Source organism: Dysidea avara, chromosome 12 (assembly GCF_963678975.1).
Source record: "Dysidea avara chromosome 12, odDysAvar1.4, whole genome shotgun sequence".
In the NCBI taxonomy this organism is placed as follows: domain Eukaryota; kingdom Metazoa; phylum Porifera; class Demospongiae; order Dictyoceratida; family Dysideidae; genus Dysidea; species Dysidea avara.
In genome coordinates, this window is record NC_089283.1 from 25,100,457 (window position 1) to 25,126,769 (window position 26,313).

The 26,313-nt window shown below is 38.4% G+C and overlaps 2 protein-coding genes and 1 long non-coding RNA gene across 14 annotated transcripts; 1 reads left to right on the forward strand and 2 right to left on the reverse strand.

Moving 5' to 3' along the window:
- The first annotated feature begins 408 nt into the window (after window positions 1-408).
- LOC136240793 (nucleotide-binding oligomerization domain-containing protein 2-like) lies at window positions 409-3,414 on the forward strand. The gene is made up of 4 exons (XM_066031837.1): window positions 409-566; window positions 621-881; window positions 966-1,010; window positions 1,059-3,414. Exons 1-4 carry the CDS (start codon window positions 515-517, stop codon window positions 3,305-3,307), a joined length of 2,607 nt encoding a protein of 868 aa, XP_065887909.1. The 5' UTR covers window positions 409-514; the 3' UTR covers window positions 3,308-3,414.
- On the reverse strand, window positions 1,386-4,505 carry LOC136240794 (uncharacterized). Its single transcript, XR_010693975.1, has 7 exons — window positions 3,990-4,505; window positions 2,653-2,832; window positions 2,410-2,555; window positions 2,158-2,361; window positions 1,870-2,085; window positions 1,710-1,799; window positions 1,386-1,660 (listed from the first exon to the last, which is right to left on the reverse strand). It is a non-coding gene; the product is annotated as an uncharacterized lncRNA (long non-coding RNA).
- A 6,984-nt stretch (window positions 4,506-11,489) lies between these two features.
- On the reverse strand, window positions 11,490-25,111 carry LOC136240129 (proline-, glutamic acid- and leucine-rich protein 1-like). Of its 12 annotated transcripts, XM_066030985.1 has the most exons (15): window positions 24,944-25,111; window positions 22,991-23,152; window positions 20,993-21,073; window positions 20,850-20,942; window positions 20,337-20,592; window positions 18,649-18,769; window positions 17,518-17,605; window positions 17,349-17,443; window positions 17,204-17,287; window positions 17,043-17,152; window positions 14,712-14,838; window positions 14,531-14,566; window positions 14,419-14,482; window positions 11,633-11,782; window positions 11,490-11,583 (listed from the first exon to the last, which is right to left on the reverse strand). In XM_066030985.1, exons 1-10 carry the CDS (start codon window positions 25,085-25,087, stop codon window positions 17,062-17,064), a joined length of 1,215 nt encoding a protein of 404 aa, XP_065887057.1. In that variant the 5' UTR covers window positions 25,088-25,111; the 3' UTR covers window positions 11,490-11,583; window positions 11,633-11,782; window positions 14,419-14,482; window positions 14,531-14,566; window positions 14,712-14,838; window positions 17,043-17,061. The 12 variants fall into 12 exon arrangements, with proteins under 12 accessions (XP_065887057.1, XP_065887066.1, XP_065887056.1 ...); XM_066030994.1 differs by having other exon boundaries at window positions 14,419-14,566; window positions 17,518-17,599; XM_066030984.1 differs by lacking the exon at window positions 14,712-14,838.
- Between the last annotated feature and the right edge of the window lie 1,202 nt (window positions 25,112-26,313).

The window sequence follows — 26,313 nt, forward strand, 5'->3', positions numbered from 1 at the left end:
AAAAGGTCATTATAGCCTGAGGACTAATGTTTCATAATAATTGTCTTGCATGCCAGTTCATATGATGGTTAGATGACCTCAACAAGCCTACAACACAATGTGCTCACTGCTCAGTACTGTTTAATGTTCTAATACTAGGGTGTGCCTATATATCGAAGGTTGCTAATGGGTGCTTTTTCTTAATGCAGCTGCAGTCATCACTCATCAAAGAGACAACCCAAGTGATATATTATGATAGTATCAGCTTAACCTCACGTGCTACACACTTACTAACAGCAGCCACACCCACACTACAGAGACACTTTGCAAGTCTGAATTATCAGCCCAAAAAACAACTGTGTGCCGTATTAGGTTATATTACGGTAAATAGCATTCCGTAAATGTAAATATCCTGTTGCTGGAGTAGGAGGGCGTGGCTTCCAAAAGTTGCGAGTCCATTGTGTAATTGGTAGTCCCGTACATTACGCGAGTCGAGACGCGAGTCACTATACGTGTACATGAGACATATAAAGACATGGATAGAAGTGATCATAGAGGACTAAACAAGTTTAAAGCACCTGAGAAAGGTAAGGATCCTAATATCCGGATACTACACTGTATATGGAGTCCGCATACTACAGCTACCAGTTCTCCACTACTGAGAGATCTTCAGAACCACGTCACTCCAAATTATGCCGCTCGCTGGAGAATGATAGGAACACAACTGGGTCTACCCAGTGGAACACTTGACATCATAGAATATAACAATCGGGACAGAGCTGAACCTTGTTGCAATGCGATTTTGAAGAAATGGCTTGAAGTGGACCCCTCTGCTAGTTGGGAGAAGTTGTTTAAAGTGATAGAGTCACCTGCAGTGTCCAGTGATCAAGCTCCTGATAAAGGTGACTAGCTATATTGTGTGTGTACAACATGTGTAGGTAAACAATTGTATTAACTAGCTATTGTGTTGTCTTCACTAACTATAGTGACCTCCAAACCTGACATGGACAAGTCAACGGTCACTGATCAAGGTAGAGTGGACACATTATTGTGTGCTCCATTTTATGTGTTGTTGATAGGAGTCTCCATATTGTCCGACAGAGTGAGACAACTCAATATACAAACACGGTTTGCTATTGATGAAGATGCTTGGCCACCTAACCAGCCACAAGATTTTACTCCACTTTTATTGGTTCACCATGAAGGTCAATACACCTTCAAACCAACAGCTGCGTTACAATTGGCTGGATCTATCCAATCAGGTAGACCTTACTTCAAGTGTTACCCACAGGACAGCCACCAATCACAGAGAGAAGCACTTGATAACAGTAAGACAACTAAACAACTAGTTGATATCTTAGCTCCACTACAAAAACGTGATAATGCGCAGTTTATCTTAGTTGAGGGGTTGCCTGGTATTGGCAAATCTTTGTTATTACAAGAAATAGCATACAATTGGGCTAAAGGAATGTTGTTACAACAAATCAAGTTAGTTCTCTTCATTCAGTTACGTAGCCCAGCAGTACAGCAGGTGTCACTTGTCGCTGACCTCTTCCAGTTGGTCTGTGAAGGAGACAAGAAGGCCCCAGGTATCGCTACTGCATCTAGTGACCACTTCTTTGAAAATAAAGGTGAAGGGCTTGTTTTTCTTTTTGATGGCTTTGACGAGTTCCCAGGACACCTACAAAAAGGTAGTTTAATCACTAGCATACTGAAGCGTAAGGTGCTACCTCATTGTGGCTTGGTAGTGTCATCTCGTCCACATGCCTCAGTGAGACTCCGACAACAAGCCACCATCAGAGTTGACATCTTGGGTTTTGCTATAGAGGAACGAAAGTTATACATTGAACAGTCCCTGAAGGGACAGCCACGTGCAGTCAAAGAGCTCACCGAATATCTTGAAGGTAATCTGATGATCAATGGCCTGTGTTTTATCCCCTTCAATATGGTAATCTTGATTTATCTGTACAAACAGGGAATTCCCCTTCCTAGCAATTCTACACAGCTTTACAATTACTTCATCTGTCTTACCATCTGTCGACATCTTGCCAAGTCTGGTCATCCTCTTGATAACACCATCACTGATCTAGCCAACCTTCCCAAGCCCTGTAACACAATAGTTAAACAGCTGTGTAAGATAGCCCTCGAGGGTATTAATAACAACAAGCTAATCTTTACCTTGGCGGAGATGAGAGCAGCTTGCCCAAGCATCGAAGGCGCACTCGACGGCTTTGGGTTGTTACAGGCTGTCCAACACTTCGGCCTCACTGGTAAAACGATGACATTCAACTTCGTCCATTTTTCCATTCAGGAGTTCATGGCCGCTCACCATATCACTCAGCTTCCACCAGACGAAGAGCTGCGAGTGCTCGAAGCGAAGTTCTGGAGCGATATTCATTCCAACATGTTTGCAATGTACACCTCGCTTACCAAGGGACAGCGATCTGCTTTTAAACAATTTCTCTCAGGCGGGGAAGACACGATTGCCATCGCTGAAATATTCTTGAAGGAGCAACTGAAGTGTCTTCGCTTGTTTCGCTCCTTCCACGAAGCCAGCGATGAAGCGATATACACTTCTATACAACAAGCACAAATCTTCGATAACAAAGAAATCGACCTTAGCGACACTAGCCTATCACCATACGATATTGAGTGTGTTACACTATTCCTTACCTGCTCACCCCATAAGGAGTGGAAGGAGCTTAACTTGTCTGACTGCCATATCCAAGATCATCACGTTAGTATTCTTCTTCGTGATCTGATGTCTCATGACGTCACAATTACATACCTACGCTTGTCAGGTAATGGCTTCACCAGATCTTCCTCTTCCTCCATTAGTGACCTCACCATCCACTGTAGAGTGGAAGTGTTGTATATTAATTATAACCACACCATCGGAGAGGACCCTGCTCTCTACAACATGTTGACCCATCCCTCCTCTAGGCTAGTGAAACTGTACATGATAGGTACCAGCTTATCATCACCATCAGCCATTACCCTATTCACTGCAATATCAAAGGGTAACAAACTGAAGGGGCTCGGCATTAGCAACAATCCCATCACTGATGAAGCTTGTGATGTCATTGCCACTACAATGAAGAACAATACATCACTATTCAGGCTGGGGATGTGGGGCAACAAGATCAGTGGAGAAGCTGCTCAACGTCTACTACAAGCGCTCAACAATAACGACACATTAGAACAGCTAGCGCTACCCTCTTATGGTTACACTGAAGATGTTAAGAAGAGGATTAGATCACTACAAGAAGTAATTATCAAGAACAGAGAAAGTAGAGGATGTCAAACAAAACTGCACATTTCCTGTTAGTAGCTACTTTTCTTTAGTTTTCACTTTGTACTATTTTATGACTGTAATGGCCGCAAATGTCATTTTGTTCTGATTTTGATAAAAATTTTATTATTTGATTAAAATTATGTTAATTGGTAACGTTGAGGGGTCCATCATGAAATATTAAGATTTGACATTATTTGAGTATCGGACAAGAATTGGGACTTGTGGAAGAGATCAGGGAAGAAATACAATTTGTCGGAACGTTTGAAGATTTTGTAATATTTAGGATTTCAAATATATTTAGTATTTCTAACAGAATTAAATTTGAGCTTTAATTACAATTTTGTTGATTTTAGGGAAATCGTAATATTTTAAGATTTCAAATTATTTACAGTATTTCTAACCAAATCAAATTCAAGCTACAATTACAATTGGCACTTCCTTTACAATTTTGCTGGTTTTAGAGGCCTGATTCAACGTAAAGCCAAAAACACTGTCAACACCTCATCCCTGACCAGACTAGCTTCCCTCAGTGACAACTGCTCAGAGATGGGGTAAAGCAGTTTGAGATAGCAACAATTTAACATTTTGGAAATCAAGAGACTAAACCACTTGTACATATTTGTTACTTCAATCTGATCAGTTTAAAGCTTGTCTCATGTTACTAGCTTTATCACCATCTCTGTTAGTTTAGCTACTAGCTATACAGTTCACTCACTTGTTGTTGTCGTTGCTCCACTTCACAATAAACAACAAGTCACAACATAGCCTAACTACTAGACTACACTAGAAGCTACTACTGAACTACTATCACAACACTAGTAGCTAATGCTATAGTCCTACTATGTCAACACTACAGCTAACAGTCAGGTAGCTGACAACTAATGTAGCAGCCAACAAGTCTAGCTCAGAGCTCACAATGAGTGTATGGCTGCTAGTATACTGCAGCACAACTGTAGGCAGAGCTATAAAGCTGATTTTATGGCTGTTTGAATTAAACCTCTTTTGAAACTGGCTCAACTGAAAGACAAAAATTCCATGTCTGTTTCATTCAACCTAACCTCATACAGTACCTGAATTTAGTCAACAAAATATGAAAAGAGCCTTATTTGTAAAACAACAGAAAAAAAAAGCAATTAAAAATAAGCCTATACTGAATTAGCTGGGACTGAAATAAAGCCTGCACTAGCTGTAGCTCAAAGCTAGACTCTTCGGCCACACCTAGCTACTAGTAACTAATGTCTAACTCACTACACTCAACTACGTACACTCAGTACTGCTCTAACTATTCTAGGGCTGCAACTTTTACAAAACTTCCTAGCAACTGACAAAGCAGCTGCAACTACAAGGCGGTATATTTTTACCGCTTTAAATTACCGCTACAGCGCATTTAATGGAATATTTAGTATAAAGCTACCTTTCACTAAGAAAGAAGTGGCTCATGTGCTATTCCATGCCTCGAGGGAGCTAAACACTAACTCGCTACTCCGAGCCCTGAGGGTGTAATCGATCTACTCGCGGTGAACGCGCGGAACACACCTTGGTGGACTCTCGGGTGGACTGGTCCATCAACTTCTCATCAGGTAAACGATCGTTAGTGGATAGTTAAGACTCAATAAAAGAGTATTTTTGCTGACTGTTCTATTAGAGTAGTTTGTTAACTTTCCGATCCTGGCGAAATACTCTAATAGAACGTTCACCAACACTGGAGCCAGTGACCGTTGCTTTAAACAATAATCTAAATGTGGGAGTTGCATAGTTCCATAGTTCAGTGAGGGTAAAAAGAAAATTAGAAGCTGCTGTCCACACAGACTGATCAAAATAGCCACTTCATAAAGGTGGGAAATTTGGGGTTAGACAGAAATGATTTTCTTCATGCTAGCTATCTAGTTTTACTCAAATTCTGTTTTGGGTGAGAAGGTCAATATTGCAGACACTGTGACACTGAAAACCTACAAAACAGATTCTGGCTGTGAATCTTTCTATGGCTTCTAACCAATTTGTAGATGTATGTAGCTAGGTCCCCCATGCCACAGATTGTCATTTACACACTTGAAATATTGATCCATCTAGTCTGCTGAAATATTTGTTCTGCCTTGAATATCTTATCTCCCCTAGTGTTAAATCTCTCATAGAACTTAAGTGTTTATGGTGTCTTATATACAACCATGTTTTTAAACTGCTCACAGCCTCATGATTGGTTTACAAGGGCCTTGTATTTATTCTTGTTTGAGTCGTATAGAGTGATAAAATGATATAGTCATCTCATAGAGGCAATAGCCTAGAAGGACAATGGTACCAGCCTCCCTGTGGGCAATTTATGATTTTAATTTGAATGAATAAAATACTCTAATAGAGCAGTCAGTTTCTCCACAAGGTGTGAAATTGTGGCAGAATTTATTTCACTATGCTAACAGTTTAAGAGCATGACTACTTTGCATACTGTATTGCACAGTTACTGGTCAGGACAGGTGTGATCCAGCCATAAAACACTTGATAGCTTGTGCTAGGTGGTAAGGGCACTCCATCTAACCAGGAAAACACTTACTAACTGAAACTGCATCTCATTCTAGTAGTTCCTTGACTAATTGGGAAATAAATGCTAAGGAAATATGTCCAATAGTTTCAGAAAGTGGGCCGAAGGTCCATAGGTAAATGTTTCAGTGTTACTAACTTCTGAAATTAATATGTTGAGATAAAAATATACAATTTATACGCAATGTAATATAGCATATTAGATAGACAATATGCATGATGGTGTGAGCTGACTAAGATATAACCTAATCATTACACCTTATAGTCTATAACCAGCGGTGGATTTAAGGGTGTGGGGTAATAGGGAGCATCCCCCCAAAAAACAAGCAAAACTTTTAACAAGGTCAAAATACTCTAATAGAGCAGTCAGTCAAATACTCTAATAGAGCAGTCAGTCAATACTCTAATAGAGCAGTCAGTCAAATACTCTAATAGAACAGTTCACACCTAAAAAACTGAAAATGATAAAAATGTATATAATTATGTGGAAAATAAACAGGCCCAGATCTGAAAGTTGTTTTTTATAATTGAATATTTTATCTCATGTTTTCCTGTATCTGGCCTGTTAATTTTTGTATAAATAATGTCATTTTGTGTTTTATATTGCCCTTGAATCATTGAATGAACTGGTCAATCTATCTGAGGTCGCACACCTTTTACACATGTGTTGAGCCTCACGTTGGCCCATGTGTGCTCATCAGCCATGATTGATCACAAGAAATGTGTGTACACACTTGATACACTTTATATGGTGCGGGAAGTCATAAACCCTCGAGAATACATCTCGACTTCATTGATTAATAACTTTTTGATGCTATATAGTATGCACTTGAAATTTGGACTGCAGGATCCCTGTATATTGATCATTGTATATTGATCATTGTATATTGATCATTGTATATTGATCATTGTATATTGGTCATTGTATATTGATCATTGTATATTGGTCATTGTATATCGATCATTGTATATTGATCATTGTATATTGATCATTGTATATTGGTCATTGTATATTGGTCATTGTATATCGATCATTGTATATCGATCATTGTATATTGATCATTGTATATTGATCATTGTATATTGGTCATTGTATATTGGTCATTGTATATTGGTCATTGTATATCGATCATTGTATATTGGTCATTGTATATTGATCATTGTATATTGGTCATTGTATATTGATCATTGTATATCGATCATTGTATATTGGTCATTGTATATTGATCATTGTATATTGATCATTGTATATTGGTCATTGTATATTGATCATTGTATATTGATCATTGTATGTGACTGGGCCTGCGAAAATAGGGCATGTGGGCACATGATTTTTGCCTACTTTTTCACACATTCATCACTCATAACATTTTGTACCATTATGCTATGGCATTGCAATGTTCAGCTCTTAGTCACCATTTAATTGGCATCATGATGTGAGTTACAGAATGGAAATATACTTTTCCAATACTAAGATATGACCTGAAGAGTAATGGGATGTAGTTTGTGCCCACATGCCCTGTTTTCGCAGGCCCGGTCACGTATATTGATCATTTTCATTGTATATTGAACATTTTTGGACATGAAAAGCTTTTATTTCTGAAATGATTGAAGACTATTGCTGGTAAATAAATAACAATGTCATGTTTTAACAATTTAAAAAATTTCTGATGTAAGAGTACTGAGATCTTGCTAGCTATTATGCTGGTCAATGGTATTGATACCCCCAACAAAATGGTAAGACAGAATTTTGATTTATGGTTGTTCTGGTGATTTATTCAAGTTTTTGAGTCGTTTTCTTCAAAATTAAATTTCTCACCAGTGGATACTTCAATAACTCTACAAATTGGTATACATGGAGATTAGATAATATATAAAAATTCCCTAAGACAGTTTTTTAATACTGTTTAAAATGATGGATTTAGGTTGTTACGGACAACTGCGTGTAAATGACACAGCCCATCTTTATTATCTGCTTATGTATTTTAGCACCTAAATGTTATCCCAATAAGGTTTGTAACATTTCTGATCTTTTAGGATGATTATCTGAAACTGTAGACTGTCACAGAGTGTTTAAGTTTCAACTATGTGATGTTAAAATGTGTAATTAAAAGGCAGAAATTTAAGTGTCGGAAAAGTTATTACTTTTTGGCCTTACATTGGCAGCCAAGTTAATCCACTTGGAAATCATGTTTGCATCACTCAAGATATGTGCCTTCTGTGTCAACAATCAGATCAAGAGATTAGATTATACTACATGTTTAGCCCATAGTCCTAAAATATTACGTTTCAATCTTCTGTCAAGTGTATGCAAAGCACTAAATAGAATAGCATATTTTATTTCAATTCATATGCAAAAACGAATTATAGCAAGTCTGTTTTGGACTTCTTAACACAATTACAGTAGAATGAAGTCATTATCAATAAGGCTAGCTGCCTTCTGAAAATGTTCTAAGATACAAAACTGTTTGTTGCTATAGTAACGATGATGTAATTTATGATTGTGACCTGTTGAGCTTTTACTCCATGCCATCTTGTACATTGTTAGGTGTTGAATTCAAATCTGTTTTTAGTTTTTTGATATGAGCAATTATTTGAAAGTTATGGATGAAAGTTTATATGGGAGTTTATGACTTCCTGCACTATAGACACATGTGCTTACATCCTTCTCCACATATTGTAGAGTGCAAATAATATGGCACTCTATGGTATATATGTGGGAGACCTCTTATTGTACACTCTGATCATACATAGGGAGGACTGTGTAATGGCCAGTGTATGAGTTAAAGTAGAGAAGGATAAAAGGTGATGTGCTTTATATATCATTTCATGTTACATAATGTACCGTGGTGTAAAACTTGTTATTTGCTATTTTTTACAAAGAAAAAGCTAGAGAAGACAAACGTGCACAATTTTTGTATCATATTCATATATGTTCAACTTGAGTATAGGCTGTTAATTTTCTTGGTATCTTTAAGAACTCGTTTAACCACTACAATGACATCAATGGCTTGTGAAATTCCATTTAAGAGTTAATGCAGATCAGCTTGAGCTATACTAACCTGAATTATGTGCACATGTAATTAAACAAATAACACTCATTGGACTGAGATAAAACTGTAGATCAATGGTGTAGGGTTACAATCGCCACTCCATGTAGTGAGTAGGTGCTGTGCTCAAAAAACCTGTTAAAAATTTATACGTAGTAACAGTGATTTTGTGGTGCTGTACAGCAAATGGGACATGCTTGAAATTCCTATTAATAAATTCCTTGATGCCAGCTTGATGGCAATTAAATGCACCAAATCTGGTGCTACTGTTCAGGAGTTAGCTGGATCACGGGCAGACAGACAGATAGTATTTCAGCTTAATACAGTAGATATGACTGCTCTATTAGAGTATCTTGACCAGACGTATTCTATTATTTAAATGCACTTGTACAACTAGGTAATGACAACACCAGATCATTTCCACTGAACACTTTGCAATCTAAACCACAGGACGTACCCTAAACCACAGGACGTACCCTAAACCACAGGGTGTACCCTGAACCACAGGACGTACCCTAAACTAAACAAACACCACTGACTACTCCATATAAACAACTTCAGTAGATTTTAGGATTTTTGTTCCATTTAATTCTTGTCCATATTTCTGTGGCAGTACAACCAGAAATCTCATAATCTCAACCATCCTAATATAACTAATGTAGAAACTATACACATACTAAGAACTTATCTTGTGTTCTGATAACAAGTTATAAACAACAATAATTTCATAATTTGAATTGATAGATGTGTTGACAAATTTACCTCCTAATTTTAAATATTTGAAGTAATTGAAATGTAATAAACATCAACATGGTTTATTGTTCATCACTTGACATGTCACTGTCCTCCACAAATTTCTTCAATACAACTTCAGCAGTGACGTCTTCTTCAGTATCACATGATAACATCAAATCTTTAGTGACATCATTAATGGTGTATCCTTCATCATTACTGCTGTTAGCATCTATCATGATGATCTCTTCTTGATTGTCTTGAACCTCTATTGATTTGTCTTGGTCTGTTGAATTGTTTTGATCCCACAATAACTTGTCTTGGTGTTCTGTTGTCTTGTCTTGATCCCATAGTAGTTTGTCTTGATAGTTTGTTGATTTGTATTCATTTGATTTGTGTTGATCTACTGTTGACTTGCCATGGTCCCACAAGTCCTTGTATGGATTCTATGATAACACGTCAGTAGAGGGCACTAATTGGGGTGATAGCAGGTGAAGAGCAGTTGCTCTGACCTGTCAATGGTGGCAAGATAACAACTCCATATATGGTAACCCTTTGAAGAGGAGAAGTTGATGTTGTGTTACTTCTAAAAACCAGATGCTTAGTTATATCGCTTGAAATAATTATATTTTAACTGTTTTGTAATAATGTATTGTGCATACAGTTATTGTAATTTCAGATTTCATAATATTGGTGAATCATTTTGTAATTCCCTAGTTATGTTGCTATGCATTGCTAAGGAAGTGCATTTCGAACAAATTGCTTTCAACAAATTATTTCACACAGAAGTACGTATCTTCTCAACTGTTTTATAATTTGTCTATAGTGTTTTTTCCTGCAATTCTCTCTACACAACCTCAAGGATACCCTTCATTTTTGCTCACGTACATGGGACACGTCCCATTTCGAGTTGAATAGTTACACGTTTCATAGTAGCCTAAGAGGCCTGCTATATATGGCGTTTATCGGTAGCTCACATGAAGAGCACAATGGGAAGGTAGTTCACAAAGTTTGTAGAGATTCATTACAGCTGTATTTCAAACCAGCCAAAAGAAACCACCTCAATGCAAACCATGTCTATGGTCAAGTTTAATACGTGTTTCATTTAGTGTTTAGGTTGACTTCTTTACCAACTAAAAGGATTTGCTCACATGGGTGTGTACAGACAAACATAGGTAGGTAGATAGATACATACACATGTTTTTACAAAAACAATTCAGTTAACCAGGTGTGCGCCCACATCACACCTGGTTTATAAAATTTAGAAGGCAAGACAACTATACTGAGGGTAGTGTGACTGCTTTATTAGAGTATCTCGATCTTGTACAGTATAAAATTCTCTCTATTCAAATGGTCTATCTTTTATTGAGGAAGTTACCTTGGTTACCTCAATGGTAGCCATGTTAATGTATACATAGATAATGTATGTGTTCCATACATTATCTATGATGTATAGTATATGTACAATTTTCAAGCAATGTGAATTTCATTTGTTCAGCTGTCCATAAAACTTCAGGATTGAAAAAATCAATTAAGATTAGATAGTGTGTGTGGAAAACAACAAAATTCTAAGTTTTGCACAAAATTATGTGTCTTGAAATCTATAGCATACTGGTTACCCAGTAATCCCTAGGGGAAACACCTGGGGTACAAGTGTGCATAATTGTTAATACTTACTAACACAACACAAACAAGGGTTCACTGTAGCAACAATTTAACCATCACAAATAAAGCTGTTGTGAAGTTGTCCAGCATATGTAAAATGTGCCAATATATTTCACAAGTTACTTCATGTAGTTTGATGTGTCACTAACTAACCTGCTCGTCACTGCTATGACAAGCCTTAGAGATCACTGCTGTTGCCCAGGAAACAGGAGGTGTGTAGTTGTGGCATGAGCTGGTCATCAGACGAGCTACACACTGCAATACCATCACCATGACAACTGAAGGGAGAGCATCACATGATGTCATCTTGATAAGGTGTTGTTCTAAACCCTGTAACATGATAGGATCACATGATTCCACTACTAGATCATGTGATCACCTCTAATTGATATGATGTCATTAGTGGAGAACAATATTGTATCATCCTGTCCATCACTATGGCAACCAGAGGTGGTAATGTATACATACCGTATGTTAGACTTTCAAGACTTGCCAGTCAAAGCAGCCACAACTAGTTTGTGGTTGATAACTACAGGGAAAATGACAAGTGACAGTGAAACCAGTGAAATATGGACACCTAGGGACCAGTGTAATATGGACACCTGGGGACCAGTGAAATATGGACACCTTGGGACCAGTGTAATATGGACACCTTGGGACCAGTGTAATATGGACACCTTGGGACCAGTGTAATATGGACACCTGGAGACCAGTGTAATATGGACACCTTGGAACCAGTGAAATATGGACACCTTGGGATCAGTGTAATATGGACACCTTGGGACCAGTGCAATATGGACAGCTGGGGACCAGTGTAATATGGACACCTTGGGACCAGTGTAATATGGACACCTTGGGATCAGTGTAATATGGACACCTTGGGACCAGTGTAATATGGACACCTTGGGACCAGTGTAATATGGACACCTGGGGACCAGTGTAATATGGACACCTTGGGACCAGTGTAATATGGACACCTTGGGACCAGTGTAATATGGACACCTGGGGACCAGTGTAATATGGACACCTTGGGACCAGTGTAATATGGACACTAGGGATGGAACAATATTACAATATATCGATATATTGCAATATTTTCTACCACAATACAATACAATATTGCTATTGCTATATTGCAATATACTGCAGAACTGTGGCTTGTGGATAATTATCCAGCATCAAAGGCACCAGAAAGTAATAATTGATGATTTAGCAATGACCACAAGCTACACTCTGAACGTATAGCACTGAATATAGCACTAATGTACTTGTAAATGTGTTTAATGATGGTTGCTTGACTTGTAGGTATACTGTCTGCTGTATCTCTATTATGAGGTACATACCCACAAGTCAGATATGAATTATTTACAAGTGTAGCATTCACTTTACCACATTTAGTCATAATATTGCAATACAGCAATACATTGCAATATTTTTAAAAACAATACGCAATATGGAGTTTACCCATATTGTTGCATCCCTAATGGACACCTTGGGACCAGTGTAATATGGAGATCTTGGGACCAGTGTAATGTGGACACCTTGGGACCAGTGTAATATGGACACCTCGGGACCAGTGTAATATGGACACCTCGGGACCAGTGTAATATGGACACTTCGGGACCAGTGTAATATGGACACCTTGGGACCAGTGTAATATGGACACCTTGGGACCAGTGTAATATGGACACCTTGGGACCAGTGTAATATGGACACCTTGGGATCAGTGTAATATGGACACCTTGGGATCAGTGTAATATGGACACCCTGGGACCAGTGTAATATGGACACCCTGGGACCAGTGTAATATGGACACCCTGGGACCAGTGTAATATGGACACCTTGGGACCAGTGTAATATGGACACTAGGGATGGAACAATATTACAATATATCGATATATTGCAATATTTTCTACCACAATACAATACAATATTGCTATTGCTATATTGCAATATACTGCAGAACTGTGGCTTGTGGATAATTATCCAGCATCAAAGGCACCAGAAAGTAATAATTGATGATTTAGCAATGACCACAAGCTACACTCTGAACGTATAGCACTGAATATAGCACTAATGTACTTGTAAATGTGTTTAATGATGGTTGCTTGACTTGTAGGTATACTGTCTGCTGTATCTCTATTATGAGGTACATACCCACAAGTCAGATATGAATTATTTACAAGTGTAGCATTCACTTTACCACATTTAGTCATAATATTGCAATACAGCAATACATTGCAATATTTTTAAAAACAATACGCAATATGGAGTTTACCCATATTGTTGCATCCCTAATGGACACCTTGGGACCAGTGTAATATGGAGATCTTGGGACCAGTGTAATGTGGACACCTTGGGACCAGTGTAATATGGACACCTCGGGACCAGTGTAATATGGACACCTCGGGACCAGTGTAATATGGACACTTCGGGACCAGTGTAATATGGACACTTCGGGACCAGTGTAATATGGACACCTTGGGACCAGTGTAATATGGACACCTTGGGACCAGTGTAATATGGACACCTTGGGATCAGTGTAATATGGACACCTTGGGATCAGTGTAATATGGACACCCTGGGACCAGTGTAATATGGACACCCTGGGACCAGTGTAATATGGACACCCTGGGACCAGTGTAATATGGACACCTTGGGACCAGTGTAATATGGACACCTTGGGACCAGTGTAATATGGACACCTGGGGACCAGTGTAATGTGGACACCTTGGGACCAGTGTAATGTGGACACCTGGGGACCAGTGTAATGTGGACACCTGGGGACCAGTGTAGTATGGACACCTGGGGACCAGTGTAATATGGACACCTTGGGACCAGTGTAATATGGACACCTGGGGACCAATGTAATATGGACATCTGGGGACCAGTGTAGTATGGACACCTGGGGACCAGTGTAATATGGACACCTGGGGACCAGTGTAATATGGACACCTTGGGACCAGTGTAATATGGACACCTGGGAACCAGTGTAATATGGACACCTTGGGACCAACGAATAGTGACCTGATTATCAAAGTGTCCTGATTTCCAGGTCAGTTGATGTACTAAGGGATACTATTTTTGGGACCTTAACTAAGTGTCTGGATAATGTAGGTGTCCTCAAGTGTCCACATTAACGGGTTCAACAGGTTTAATACATACTTGGTCTGGTCTGAGTAGAGTTAGAGATGTCGACCATTTTGTTTACTTGTCTTCTCTTCTTCCTCTGTATAGCAGAGATCACATGAGATCACATGATAGAGGACCAGCCCACTTTTGGTCCCGTAACAACATCACCAGACGATGACACCTGTTAACATGTAATATGACCTCATAAGTAGTTGTGTTGTCAGAGTATATTCACTTGTTAACAAGTTAGGTGTTGCTATAGTAACTAGGGTAGGGAGTGGTCTAGGACATGACTACTATTAACACTACACTATGACCTTGATTACCTGAATATTAAATTGACAGTTCTATTAGAGTATTTAGTCAACTAGTGTACAATCTGTTGAACAACATCTACTGCAGACATGTTAAGGATCCTCGGACAATATAAGGCAATAGATTAGTTTGGGCAATCTATATGGTTCAGGATAATGACACATGTGGTTAACAAAGGTGTTAAGGACAATATAAATTATTCTACAATTGATGACATCATTTCCACCTTTGAGGTTCAATCCTAATCCTTTGTGTGAACTTCACAAAACACTTTCACAATATTGTATCATGTCAATTCCAAACACAATATTGTATGATGTCAATTCCAAACACAACATTGTATGATGTCAATTCCAAACACAACATTGTATGATGTCAATTCCAAACACAACATTGTATGATGTCAATTCCAAACACAACATTGTATGATGTCAATTCCAAACACAATATTGTATGATGTCAATTCCAAACACAACATTGTATGATGTCAATTCCAAACACAACATTGTATGATGTCAATTCCAAACACAACATTGTATGATGTCAATTCCAAACACAATATTGTATGATGTCAATTCCAAACACAACATTGTATGATGTCAATTCCAAACACAATATTGTATGATGTCAATTCCAAACACAACATTGTATGATGTCAATTCCAAACACAATATTGTATGATGTCAATTCCAAACACAACATTGTATGATGTCAATTCCAAACACAACATTGTATGATGTCAATTCCAAACACAACATTGTATGATGTCAATTCCAAACACAATATTGTATGATGTCAATTCCAAACACAACATTGTATGATGTCAATTCCAAACACAACATTGTATGATGTCAATTCCAAACACAACATTGTATGATGTCAATTCCAAACACAACATTGTATGATGTCAATTCCAAACACAACATTGTATGATGTCAATTCCAAACACAATATTGTATGATGTCAATTCCAAACACAATATTGTATGATGTCAATTCCAAACACAACATTGTATGATGTCAATTCCAAACACAATATTGTATGATGTCAATTCCAAACACAACATTGTATGATGTCAATTCCAAACACAATATTGTATGATGTCAATTCCAAACACAATATTGTATGATGTCAATTCCAAACACAACATTGTATGATGTCAATTCCAAACACAACATTGTATGATGTCAATTCCAAACACAACATTGTATGATGTCAATTCCAAACACAACATTGTATGATGTCAATTCCAAACACAACATTGTATGATGTCAATTCCAAACACAACATTGTATGATGTCAATTCCAAACACAACATTGTATGATGTTAATTCCAAACACAACATTGTATGATGTCAATTCCAAACACAACATTGTATGATGTCAATTCCAAACACAACATTGTATGATGTCAATTCCAAACACAACATTGTATGATGTCAATTCCAAACACAACATTGTATGATGTCAATTCCAAACACAACATTGTATGATGTCAATTCCAAACACAACATTGTATGATGTCAATTCCAAACACAACATTGTATGATGTCAATTCCAAACACAACATTGTATGATGTTAATTCCAAACACAACATTGTATGATGTCAATTCCAAACACAACATTATCCTTCCCCAATCATACATATACGACTCTCAATAGGACTTGGAAATGGTGCCATGTGTCGTGTTTTGAATGAGCACGTGGTTCCCATACATGCAATTCGTACCACATGCTAGCCAATTGCAAGTTTTATGAGAGAGATTAGAACCCGGTAGTGAAGGGTGCCACCATATATAGCCTTGTTAAAGCTTGAAACACAAGAGTTTTGCTAAACAACAACCATGCAGAGTTACAAGAACAGAAACATGAGGGTATTACAGCAAAGTTGTAACCAAGAGTATTTAAACCAGGAGTGTCACCTACAAATTGTTCTGTTCCATTCTAATGACCAATGGTGTTCTAAAAAGCCATGTATCATTATTGATAGCAGGAAGCGTGTGCAGAGGCTGCAGGAAAAGAAACGTAGCTCAGTGTAGAAGTGATACTGAAACAACATGACATGAGTTTCTTCTATGGGAAAGGCCACTCAGTGGCTTCTGCCAAAGCAACTTGTATCGCTCAACATTATACAAAACCTAATGAAGAAATGTTAGTCTTTTCATGTTCTTCAAAGCAGTAGTAAGCGAAACACACCTCATATCTAACCCAGTGATGTCAAATGTACAGGTAGTATACAGGATGTGTGGTACTGTTTCCAATCCCAGTCATGTATCTATGCCCCCATGCACTACTATGTTGTTATGAGATCATATGACTTGCTATGATGTAATGACCTCACCTGATTGGTTATATTTGTGTCAGCAATGACCACACCCACTATGTGATGTGTGGCACTTACAGGTGGACAGCCAGTTGGCAAGGCAATGGTAGACAACACAACGTAACTGCCTGAGGGAGATGGGGTACACCATCACCATGACAACACAAGACATCACTGACTGGTATGATGATGAGGTCCACATTAAGATATGAGTGAACAATTGACTGATCAGTGTGGAATATGGGATGAGATGAGGTCCAACACTAGATGATGATAATGTGATGATACACACAATACACTAAACTACTCTAATAGAACACACACCATTTAATCAACACCTCCAGTAATATGAACACTGTAGAGTAGAACAATGGTAATGATGACTTCACTAGTAATAGCTCCAGGGAATGTCTACCTTCCTGTAGAACACAAGCATTAATAGCTGCTGCTGCTGCTGTTGCTACCACAGCTATAGCAAATGAGCCCCACCTACCAACTTATCTGGCACAAGACTGAACGGCTGACAAATGACAGTCATCAACAAATGAAGAGGCACCTTCACTGACCCATCACACCTAAAGCTAACAACACTACACATTATACAATGGACTAGAACTATTGTGTGAGGAGGACACTTTAGGATCACATGAGCTGATACCTCAAGATAGATTAATAACTCATTAATAACACGATTGATTGAAATTTGGATAACTTGTAGTAATAATTTCCCCACTAACATGTCAAGACTATTAATTTCAATTAACAATAAAGATTAGCAATTTAACAAATACAAGGCATCGTGTGTCATCTTCTTTAGTTGATAACAGAGCCAAACAAAGGAAGACTTCTCACAGTCATCACACGCACACACACACACACGCACACACACACACACGCGCACACACACACACACACACGCACACACACACACACACGCACACACACACACGCACACACACACACGCACACACACACGCACACACACACACACACGCACACACACACACACACGCACACACACACACACGCACACACACACACACGCACGCACACACACACACGCACACACACACACGCACACACGCACACACACACACACGCACACACACACACACACGCACACACACAAAGCAAAGCCTCCGGCAACCATGATAACTATTGCTGCCCAGTGAACCATCACTGGGAAGCCTGTGCACCACTCAGGCACTTGAGCCTTGTGCAGGCAAATCCTCCTGGGGCAGGGCTAGTAACCCGCAGGAGGACTGTCCAGATCTCATGAAGAGAGGTCACACACACCCACACCACACACACACACACACACTACACACACACCACACACACACACACACTACACTACACACACACACACACACACTACACACACACACACACACACACACACCACACACACACACTACACTACACACACACACACACTACACACACACACACACACACACACACACACACACACACACACTACACACACACACACTACACACACACACACTACACTCACACACACTACACACACACACACTACACTCACACACACTACACACACACCACACACACACTACACACACTACACACACACACTACACAGGATTAACAAGTTATTCACCTCAACAAGTAGACTAGTGTCCTAACAATGACCTGATAATATTGACTGATGGTTGCTATCCTCTCTGGTTCACTGGTTGGTAGGGAAGGTAGTGATGATGTGAACTGGACACTTCTATCACCTAGCAACAAACATGGCCATAATTTAAGGGTAATGATCTAATTATTGCACGCTCTATCATTGGATATCCACTATATCTGATTGGCATGAAAATATTAGAAGAAAAATGTTATTCAACTGTAGCTAAACACACACCTTACAAATAACCAACTCGGTGGGGTCAGGGCTATTACATTTGCTTAGTTAAGTGTCACACTTTGCATGGTCACTACATTTTACTAATGGCTGCACAATAAACCCCCGTGGCTGTTATTTAAACCACATAGATGTGTTGTTCCAAATATCATACACTACGATAGTAGTGTTTAGTAAGGACCACAAAGGAGTAGGATTGGTCCACAAAATAACATCACCCAAAAACAGCCTCAATTTTCCCTGACAACGATGAGGCAGTATTGGTTAGGTAAAACTACGCCCAAAAAAGCTTTCAGATCGACCCGAAATGCTTTCAACAAGTTGCTATGGAATTTTTAAAAATTTATTTAATGGAATTTTCTACTGACCGACTGACTGAGTAACTGATGATTCCGTCAGACAAGCGTAACTCGATAACGGCTATGGCTACGGGCATGATTTTTTCACTGTTCGACGTCGCTTTGACCTGACAGGTGCCTTTTGGCATACCACAGTACACACAATGCATTCTTCATTGAGTTACCAGTGTACTCCTTTGTGTCCCATTCATCTTTGCTGGCAGCAAAAAGTGTCGATTTGGTGGTAGCTCGTGATGGCTTCCCTTCATAATGGAAATCGTCCCTTCGATTGCAAAGGTACTTTTTGAACAGTTTTTTATTTGTACTACTGTATAACAGGTTGAACATGGCCAACAAAGAAGCGTAATGGATACTTCCCTTTCAGACAATAATTTATATAACTGGGACGTGTGGCACCAACACAATCCTTTCTTTTGGGTTGCAGAGGTGCTTTTTGAATAGTTCTTGATTCGTACTGCTGTGTAACAGGTTGAACATAGCTGACAACGAAGCATAATGGAAACTTCACTTTTCAGACGATATAGCTGGGGCGCGCGGCACTATTTCAAATGCAGTATGCGTAGGTTCACCAATCATAATATTATTTACAAAAAGTTAACAAACAAGTATTTCAAAAAATTAGGAATTTTCAACTAGAGTAGGGACCATAGCACATTGATAAAAAGTACTGAAACAAGTTGGAGTAGTGCATGATATTAAATCACAGTAAAACAATAAGAAGTGTTATATCCCTACTGTGCATTTCCATTATGGTATCTTGGAGCACAGTAGGGATATAACACTTCTTATTGTTTTACTGTGATTTAATATCATGCACTACTCCAACTTGTTTCAGTACTTTTTATCGATGTGCTATGGTCCCTACTCTAGTTGAAAAATCCTAATTTTTTGAAATACTTGTTATCATAAACAAATACTCTAATACAATACAATATACAGTAATGAAGACTCCCTAATTGAACAACCAGTACATTCAATATCATATTCTCATTTCTACATCACAACACATCATATTGTTATCACAGAATTTTATATCATATGTTAAGACCATCACAACATTTCTCAGCAACTCACCTGGTTTAGTGAATGGAGCATAAGCAACACTAATGAGGTAGTTTAGTTCACCACATAACTTGTGAACAATCTTCTCCCATGAGGTGACATCATATCCTAGCAACGCTAACACTCTACTGGACTCCCTGGATACTGCCGGGCTGGGACTAACCAGACCTTCAAACGCCCACACACTTAATGAGGTATAATGTTGACTGGCCAGAGATGGGTAGTAATGAAGACAAACTGACACACAGTTCAGAATGTACCTAGTAACCTGAAGGGGAAGATATAGCTGCTACATCACTGTACATTGTTGCTAAGGAATTGTCTGTATCTATTATGGTGAAACCTCATCACTTGGACTGACCACTACTAAATTACCCTAATTAACACACACCATTATAACAATATATAACTCTTTGTAATGATAGACTCGTACCTTAACAAAGCAACCAACTTCATTATAACTGGACCACAATTCAGATGACTGGTCCCAGGGTCACTACTAAACCCACAACCAATAATACTCACCTGGGAGGGGGGAGCAGTGTTCCTGAAGGACAACAACACTTGTATCAACAATGGAAGTTGATTGGTAGAAAAATGTCGACTAGCCTCAGGACACTGTATGTATCACATGACATAAGACCACACCCACATTTCATGTGACTCACTTTCACAATGACATCTAGGAAACTCTTCAACACCTGGTAACTATGGTAACTGTACTCCACATTTCTACTATGATCACATGACTAGACCACAAAATGAAGTCATATGATTACCTTAGAAACAAAACAAAGAACAGTACACCACTGTATCCATTATGGAAATTACAGACAATTGTGATAGCTGTCACAAGAAGTTATTAACACACTACCCACTAACCAATAGATTTGTGATAGTGGAGAAAAGAAATGGAACACAAAAGAGGACAAAGGTAAGCCCATGATGGATTAATTGCAGCTGCTGCAGTAGGTGAAGATGCCGTGTTGTAAAGTAAGGAGAGGTTTTGATTGATTTTATGGTAGAATGTGCAAACCTTTATGATCCATAGTACCACATGATACTTGGAAATCTGTTCAGTTACTCTATTAGAGCATACAGTCACTCTAATATACTCTAATAGAACAGTCATTACTGGAGCGTGGATTACCAACTCTACACTGTATATTAGTGGTGTGCGATATTTTCCTACCACCATTATTGCACACAATATATCACGATATAATATATATCACAATAAGCTTGAGTATTTACACTGATGACACTTGTAGCAGTGATGTACTAGAAGTACAATACAACATGGTACATGACTAGCATACAACAATGCTAGCTCTTTTATCAAAAATGTAGTGTTCAATGACATCTTGGGTACATTTTTCTCTAATTATAGCTAAAATCTATATCTAGGCTTATAACGTGATATAAAGATTCTATATCATATCATGATATAGAAAATTTTATCACGATACTGTATATCGATATATATTACATAATGCACATCACTACTGTATATAGTTCATATTGTAACAAGTAAACAACAAAATTTGGAATTTTCAACTAGAGTAGGGACCATAGCACATCGATAAAAAGTACTGAAACAAGTTGGAGTAGTGTACAATATTAAATCACAGTAAAACAATAAGAAGTGTTATATCCCTACTGTGCTCATGAACAGTCAGTGGAGGTATGACATACGTTAAGTGCTATCAAAAAGAATTCATGTTAATTAATTGCATGTTTTGACTTCTAAACTGACGCTTAATCTAACCAATTAAGAGTTTATAATATTAAACCTTACTACTGTATTACGAACTCTTCATCTAACTTTGCACCTAAATTATAGGATTATGGAGACCTTGAATTAGGCTACCGTACGCAAGGAAATTTTGACTTCAAAAAATTTGACAAATTGGTTTAATTCGTCAAGTGTTTATAAGCGCCCTTAAAAGTACAGGTTTTGCCTACAATTTCTTGATTTTCGTCAACATTATATTCGTCAAATCTGCTGAAGTCTGAATTCGTCAAATTTTTCTTACGTCAAAATTTCCTTGCGTACGGTACACTGAATACAATTTCCAATGCTATTGCGGGATTCACCATGCCATTACATTACTGGTAAGAAAAGGTTTCGATTGGCACCTAATTTTCAATGAAACCTCCTTTTAATTGCTCTGTACAAATCCTATGAGCTCACGTGAGTGTGTTGTACCTCCTCTCTGATGCACAGTAGGGATATAGCTCTTTTTATTGTTTTACTGTGATTTAATATCGTGCACTATTCCAGCTTGTTTCAGTACTTTTTATCGATGTGCTATGGACCCTACTCTAGTTGAAAATTCCAATTTTTTGTGTGCACTTGTTTGTAAAATTATCATATACTGCATCAAAACAAAGAAATGGTGCCACGTGCCCCCAGCTAACAATTATTTTCTGAAAAGTGAAGTATCCATTACACTTCATTGTCAGCTTTGTTCAACCCGTTACACAGCATTACGAATCAAGAATTGTTCAAAAAGCACCTCTAGAATGCTTCATTGTCGCCAGAGAAAAGTGAGGCTGGTTTTAGGGTGACGTTTTTTTTTAATGGGCCATGCCTACTCCTATGTGGTCCCTACTATACAGTACTATCGTACTGTATGACAAAGTATACATCATACCACACCCACCTTGATAGCTTGTATCAAACATGATGACCACTTGTAGTGTTCCTTATCAATGATGTCATTGGGTGTATGATGGATCATATGATGTAGATATATCAAACAAGTGATACTGTTATCATCTGACTGTTGTAGGGACTTCACACATAATTCACTCATCTCCTTAATCTGTTAATAACACACAAAACCATCTTAATCTTCACAATACTACATACAATATAGAGAAGTCTGGTCGTTCTCATGTCACTACAATCATAAGTTCAAGGAAATATGTGTGGGTATAACAAGGTGAGTAAAGTGAAGATTAAATTGAAGATAAATACTCACTAATGATAAGTAGAGTAAATTATCTATTCTCAGACACCGTGTATACTCGGGCACTCGTTCTCATAAACTACTGGATGGAATCATACGAAAATTGGTGTGGGAATACCTTGCATATAGCCTAACTATACCTCCAAGTTTGAACCAAAACTTTTGTTTGATTGTTGTGCTAGACCACTTCAAAGTCGTTGCTCGAAGTCATGTATTCTCGGACAAAATTCAAGTATTGTTGGACACCAGTCAGTAATCCTACATCAAATACTTTAAAGACTACCATCTGTTAGGGCTGTTCATTAGCTATTAGCAGAGCCATAGTTTATTTCTTTCTATCTCATTTGCAGGAAGCTGTGATCAGAAATGTACGAGCATGTCACCACCTCTATTCTCGGACACGAGCTATCAGCTGGTTCTCATACAAGGTTATACCAAATTGTACGAAAATTATTGTGGACATACTTTACACATAGCCTATCTGAACCTGCAAGTTTGAGCTAAAAAGCTTTTATGGTTAGCTAACTAGAGCAAATTAAATGTTCCACGAGAAAATTAACATTCTCATTTTTCTCGGATAATAGCCAATGCTTCCTACACCAAATAATTTAGCCACTCCTACCACCATCATCTGATAGAGCTGTTCATTGGCTATCAGCAGAGCCATAGTTTATTTCTTTCCATCACCTTTATGGATAGTGATGATCGGAAATATGCGAGTATGTAATTACCTCTATTCTCGGACACATTCTTTCTGTGCTGTCTGATTGAATCTTGGCTTCAGCTATTTCTGGTGGTACAAAAAGGTAGTTCACTGGCATTACATGCTATTTAAAGTAGTTTAAGTCAATGAAAAATTTCACCAGAAATAGCTGGAGCCAAGATTCAATCAGACAGCATAGAAATAATGTGTCCGAGAATAGAGGTAATTACATACTCGCATATTTCCGATCATAACTATCCATAAAGGTGATAGAAATAAATAAATTATGGCTCTGCTGATAGCCAATGAATAGCTCTATCAGATGGTGGTGGTAGGAAGTGGCTAAATTATTTGGTGTAAGAAGCATTGGTTATTATCCGAGAACAATGATTTTCTCGTGGAAACTTTAATTTGCTCTAGTTAGCTAACCATAAAAGCTTTTTAGCTCAAACTTGTAGGTTCAGATAGGTTATGTGTGAAGTATGTCCACAATAATTTACGTACGATTTGGTATAACCTTGTATGAGAACCAGCTGATAGCTCGTGTCCGAGAATAGAGGTGGTAACATGCTTGCACATTTCCGATCACAGCTTCCTGCAAATGAGATAGAAATAAACTATGGCTCTGCTAATAGCTAATGAACAGCCCTAACAGATGGTGTTGGTGGTAAGTCTTTAAAGTATTTGATGTAGGATTACTGACCGGTGTCCGACAATACTTGAATTTTGTCCGAGAATACATGATTTCGAGCAACGACTTTGATGTGGCCTAGCACAACAATCAAACAAGAGTTTTGGCTCAAACTTGGAAGCATAATTAAGTTATATGCAAGGTATTCCCACACCAAGTTTCGTATGATTCCGTCCAGTAGTTTACGAGAACGAGTGCCCGAGTATACATGGTGTCCGAGAATAGATAATTTACTCTACTTATCACGTGCCTTCTCTGGTGAATTCATCCATTCTTCCATAAGACTAGCAGCGAATAACTCCACCGCTGGGTTGTGATGGTTCCGTATATATGATATAACCGCCTCGCTTCCTTCATCACTCGCGCGTTTCCCGTCCGATTTAGCAGCGCACATGTTCCATATAGTGCACACCAATAACTAGTGATTGTGGGTTATGGCAGTGACGGTGAAGGAGAAATTATCTCATTGTATTGACGACTTCTCCGTATTAGTGAAGTGAGTGAACTAGTTCGTATAATACTGTAGTCACCCTTCCCGTATAGCCAACTATGTGAGGCGATAGTGGTCGTTCCCAAACCATCCACGTATGGACAACCTCCCAGTACTAACAGTAGTCACGTGAACACTATCCTTCAGAAACTAAACTCCAGGGACAAGGAGACACAACAATTAGTTGATGATGGTAAGTGAGGAGCTGCTTCCCTCACCACATTAAAATATTTCACACTCGGTAAAAGTACCTTATGCTCACTCCAATCATAGATAATATATTCTACGTACCGTACGTAGAATATACAATCTATGCTCCAATCCAATAGCCACTGTACTATATCTGTGACCACAGTCAAATGATCAAGGCAAGTCAAGCTGTTTTCCATAGATGGTCACATGAAAATATAACAAAAACGGTCAGTGGTCCATACAAGAGAAATTGCGACCCACTGAGCGATAACCCGACTTGTTTGCATAATTCTGTAAGTGCCATATGCACAAAAATACATTGAATTAAAATGGTTGTACATAAATAATTTTATGCATGCTTTAATCACTTGAAGGAAGAATGAAATTGAAATATCTATGGAGAGTAAGAATATTGTTGTTTTGTTTAAGGACAAAAAACTTCACAATTCTGGAAGCCATATTATGTGAAAAAATAACAATCTCTTATAGTCTCATGTCCAGACCCCACCCACTGTGTTGAGTAGGGTCTGGTGACTTGTGCTACATTTTTGGACCCGCCACCATATTGTTTATGCATTTATATCCATGGTTCCAGTCGGCCATCTTTGTCATTCTAGCCTATCAAATCACATTGCAGCTGAATTAAAGCATCTGATTGGTCAGAAAGGAAAAATGGCATAGGGCCCAAAACTCTTGCGTTTGTCACCAGACCCTACTCATGCAGTGGGTGGGGTTTGGGCACGAGACTAGGTTTCTTAGTATTACCGTTATATTATCAGAGTTGGGATTATCTCTCTAGAATTGCTGCAACCCAGGAGCTTATCGAGTCTGGAGGACGTCCTCCTGACTCGATAAGCTCCTGGTATTAGGAACAGTCCATTCTATTTTACAGGAAACAATTCAAGATTTCCATTGTGGGAATTACAAAATGAATGTGG

Bases quoted from the DNA above. Each gene is read 5' to 3' on its own strand.
- LOC136240793 (XM_066031837.1), top strand. From the start codon at position 515: ATGGATAGAAGTGATCATAGAGGACTAAACAAGTTTAAAGCACCTGAG. The intron at 567-620 runs GTAAGGATCCTA...CGCATACTACAG, and splicing joins GTTTAAAGCACCTGAGAAAG to CTACCAGTTCTCCACTACTG. The intron at 1,011-1,058 runs GTAGAGTGGACA...TGTTGTTGATAG, and splicing joins GTCAACGGTCACTGATCAAG to GAGTCTCCATATTGTCCGAC.
- LOC136240129 (XM_066030984.1), bottom strand. From the start codon at position 25,087: ATGTGCGCTGCTAAATCGGACGGGAAACGCGCGAGTGATGAAGGAAGC. The intron at 17,444-17,517 runs GTAGGTGGGGCT...TGTGTTCTACAG, and splicing joins GTCTTGTGCCAGATAAGTTG to GAAGGTAGACATTCCCTGGA. The intron at 17,288-17,348 runs GTGTGTGTTCTA...ATCATCATCTAG, and splicing joins CTGGAGGTGTTGATTAAATG to TGTTGGACCTCATCTCATCC.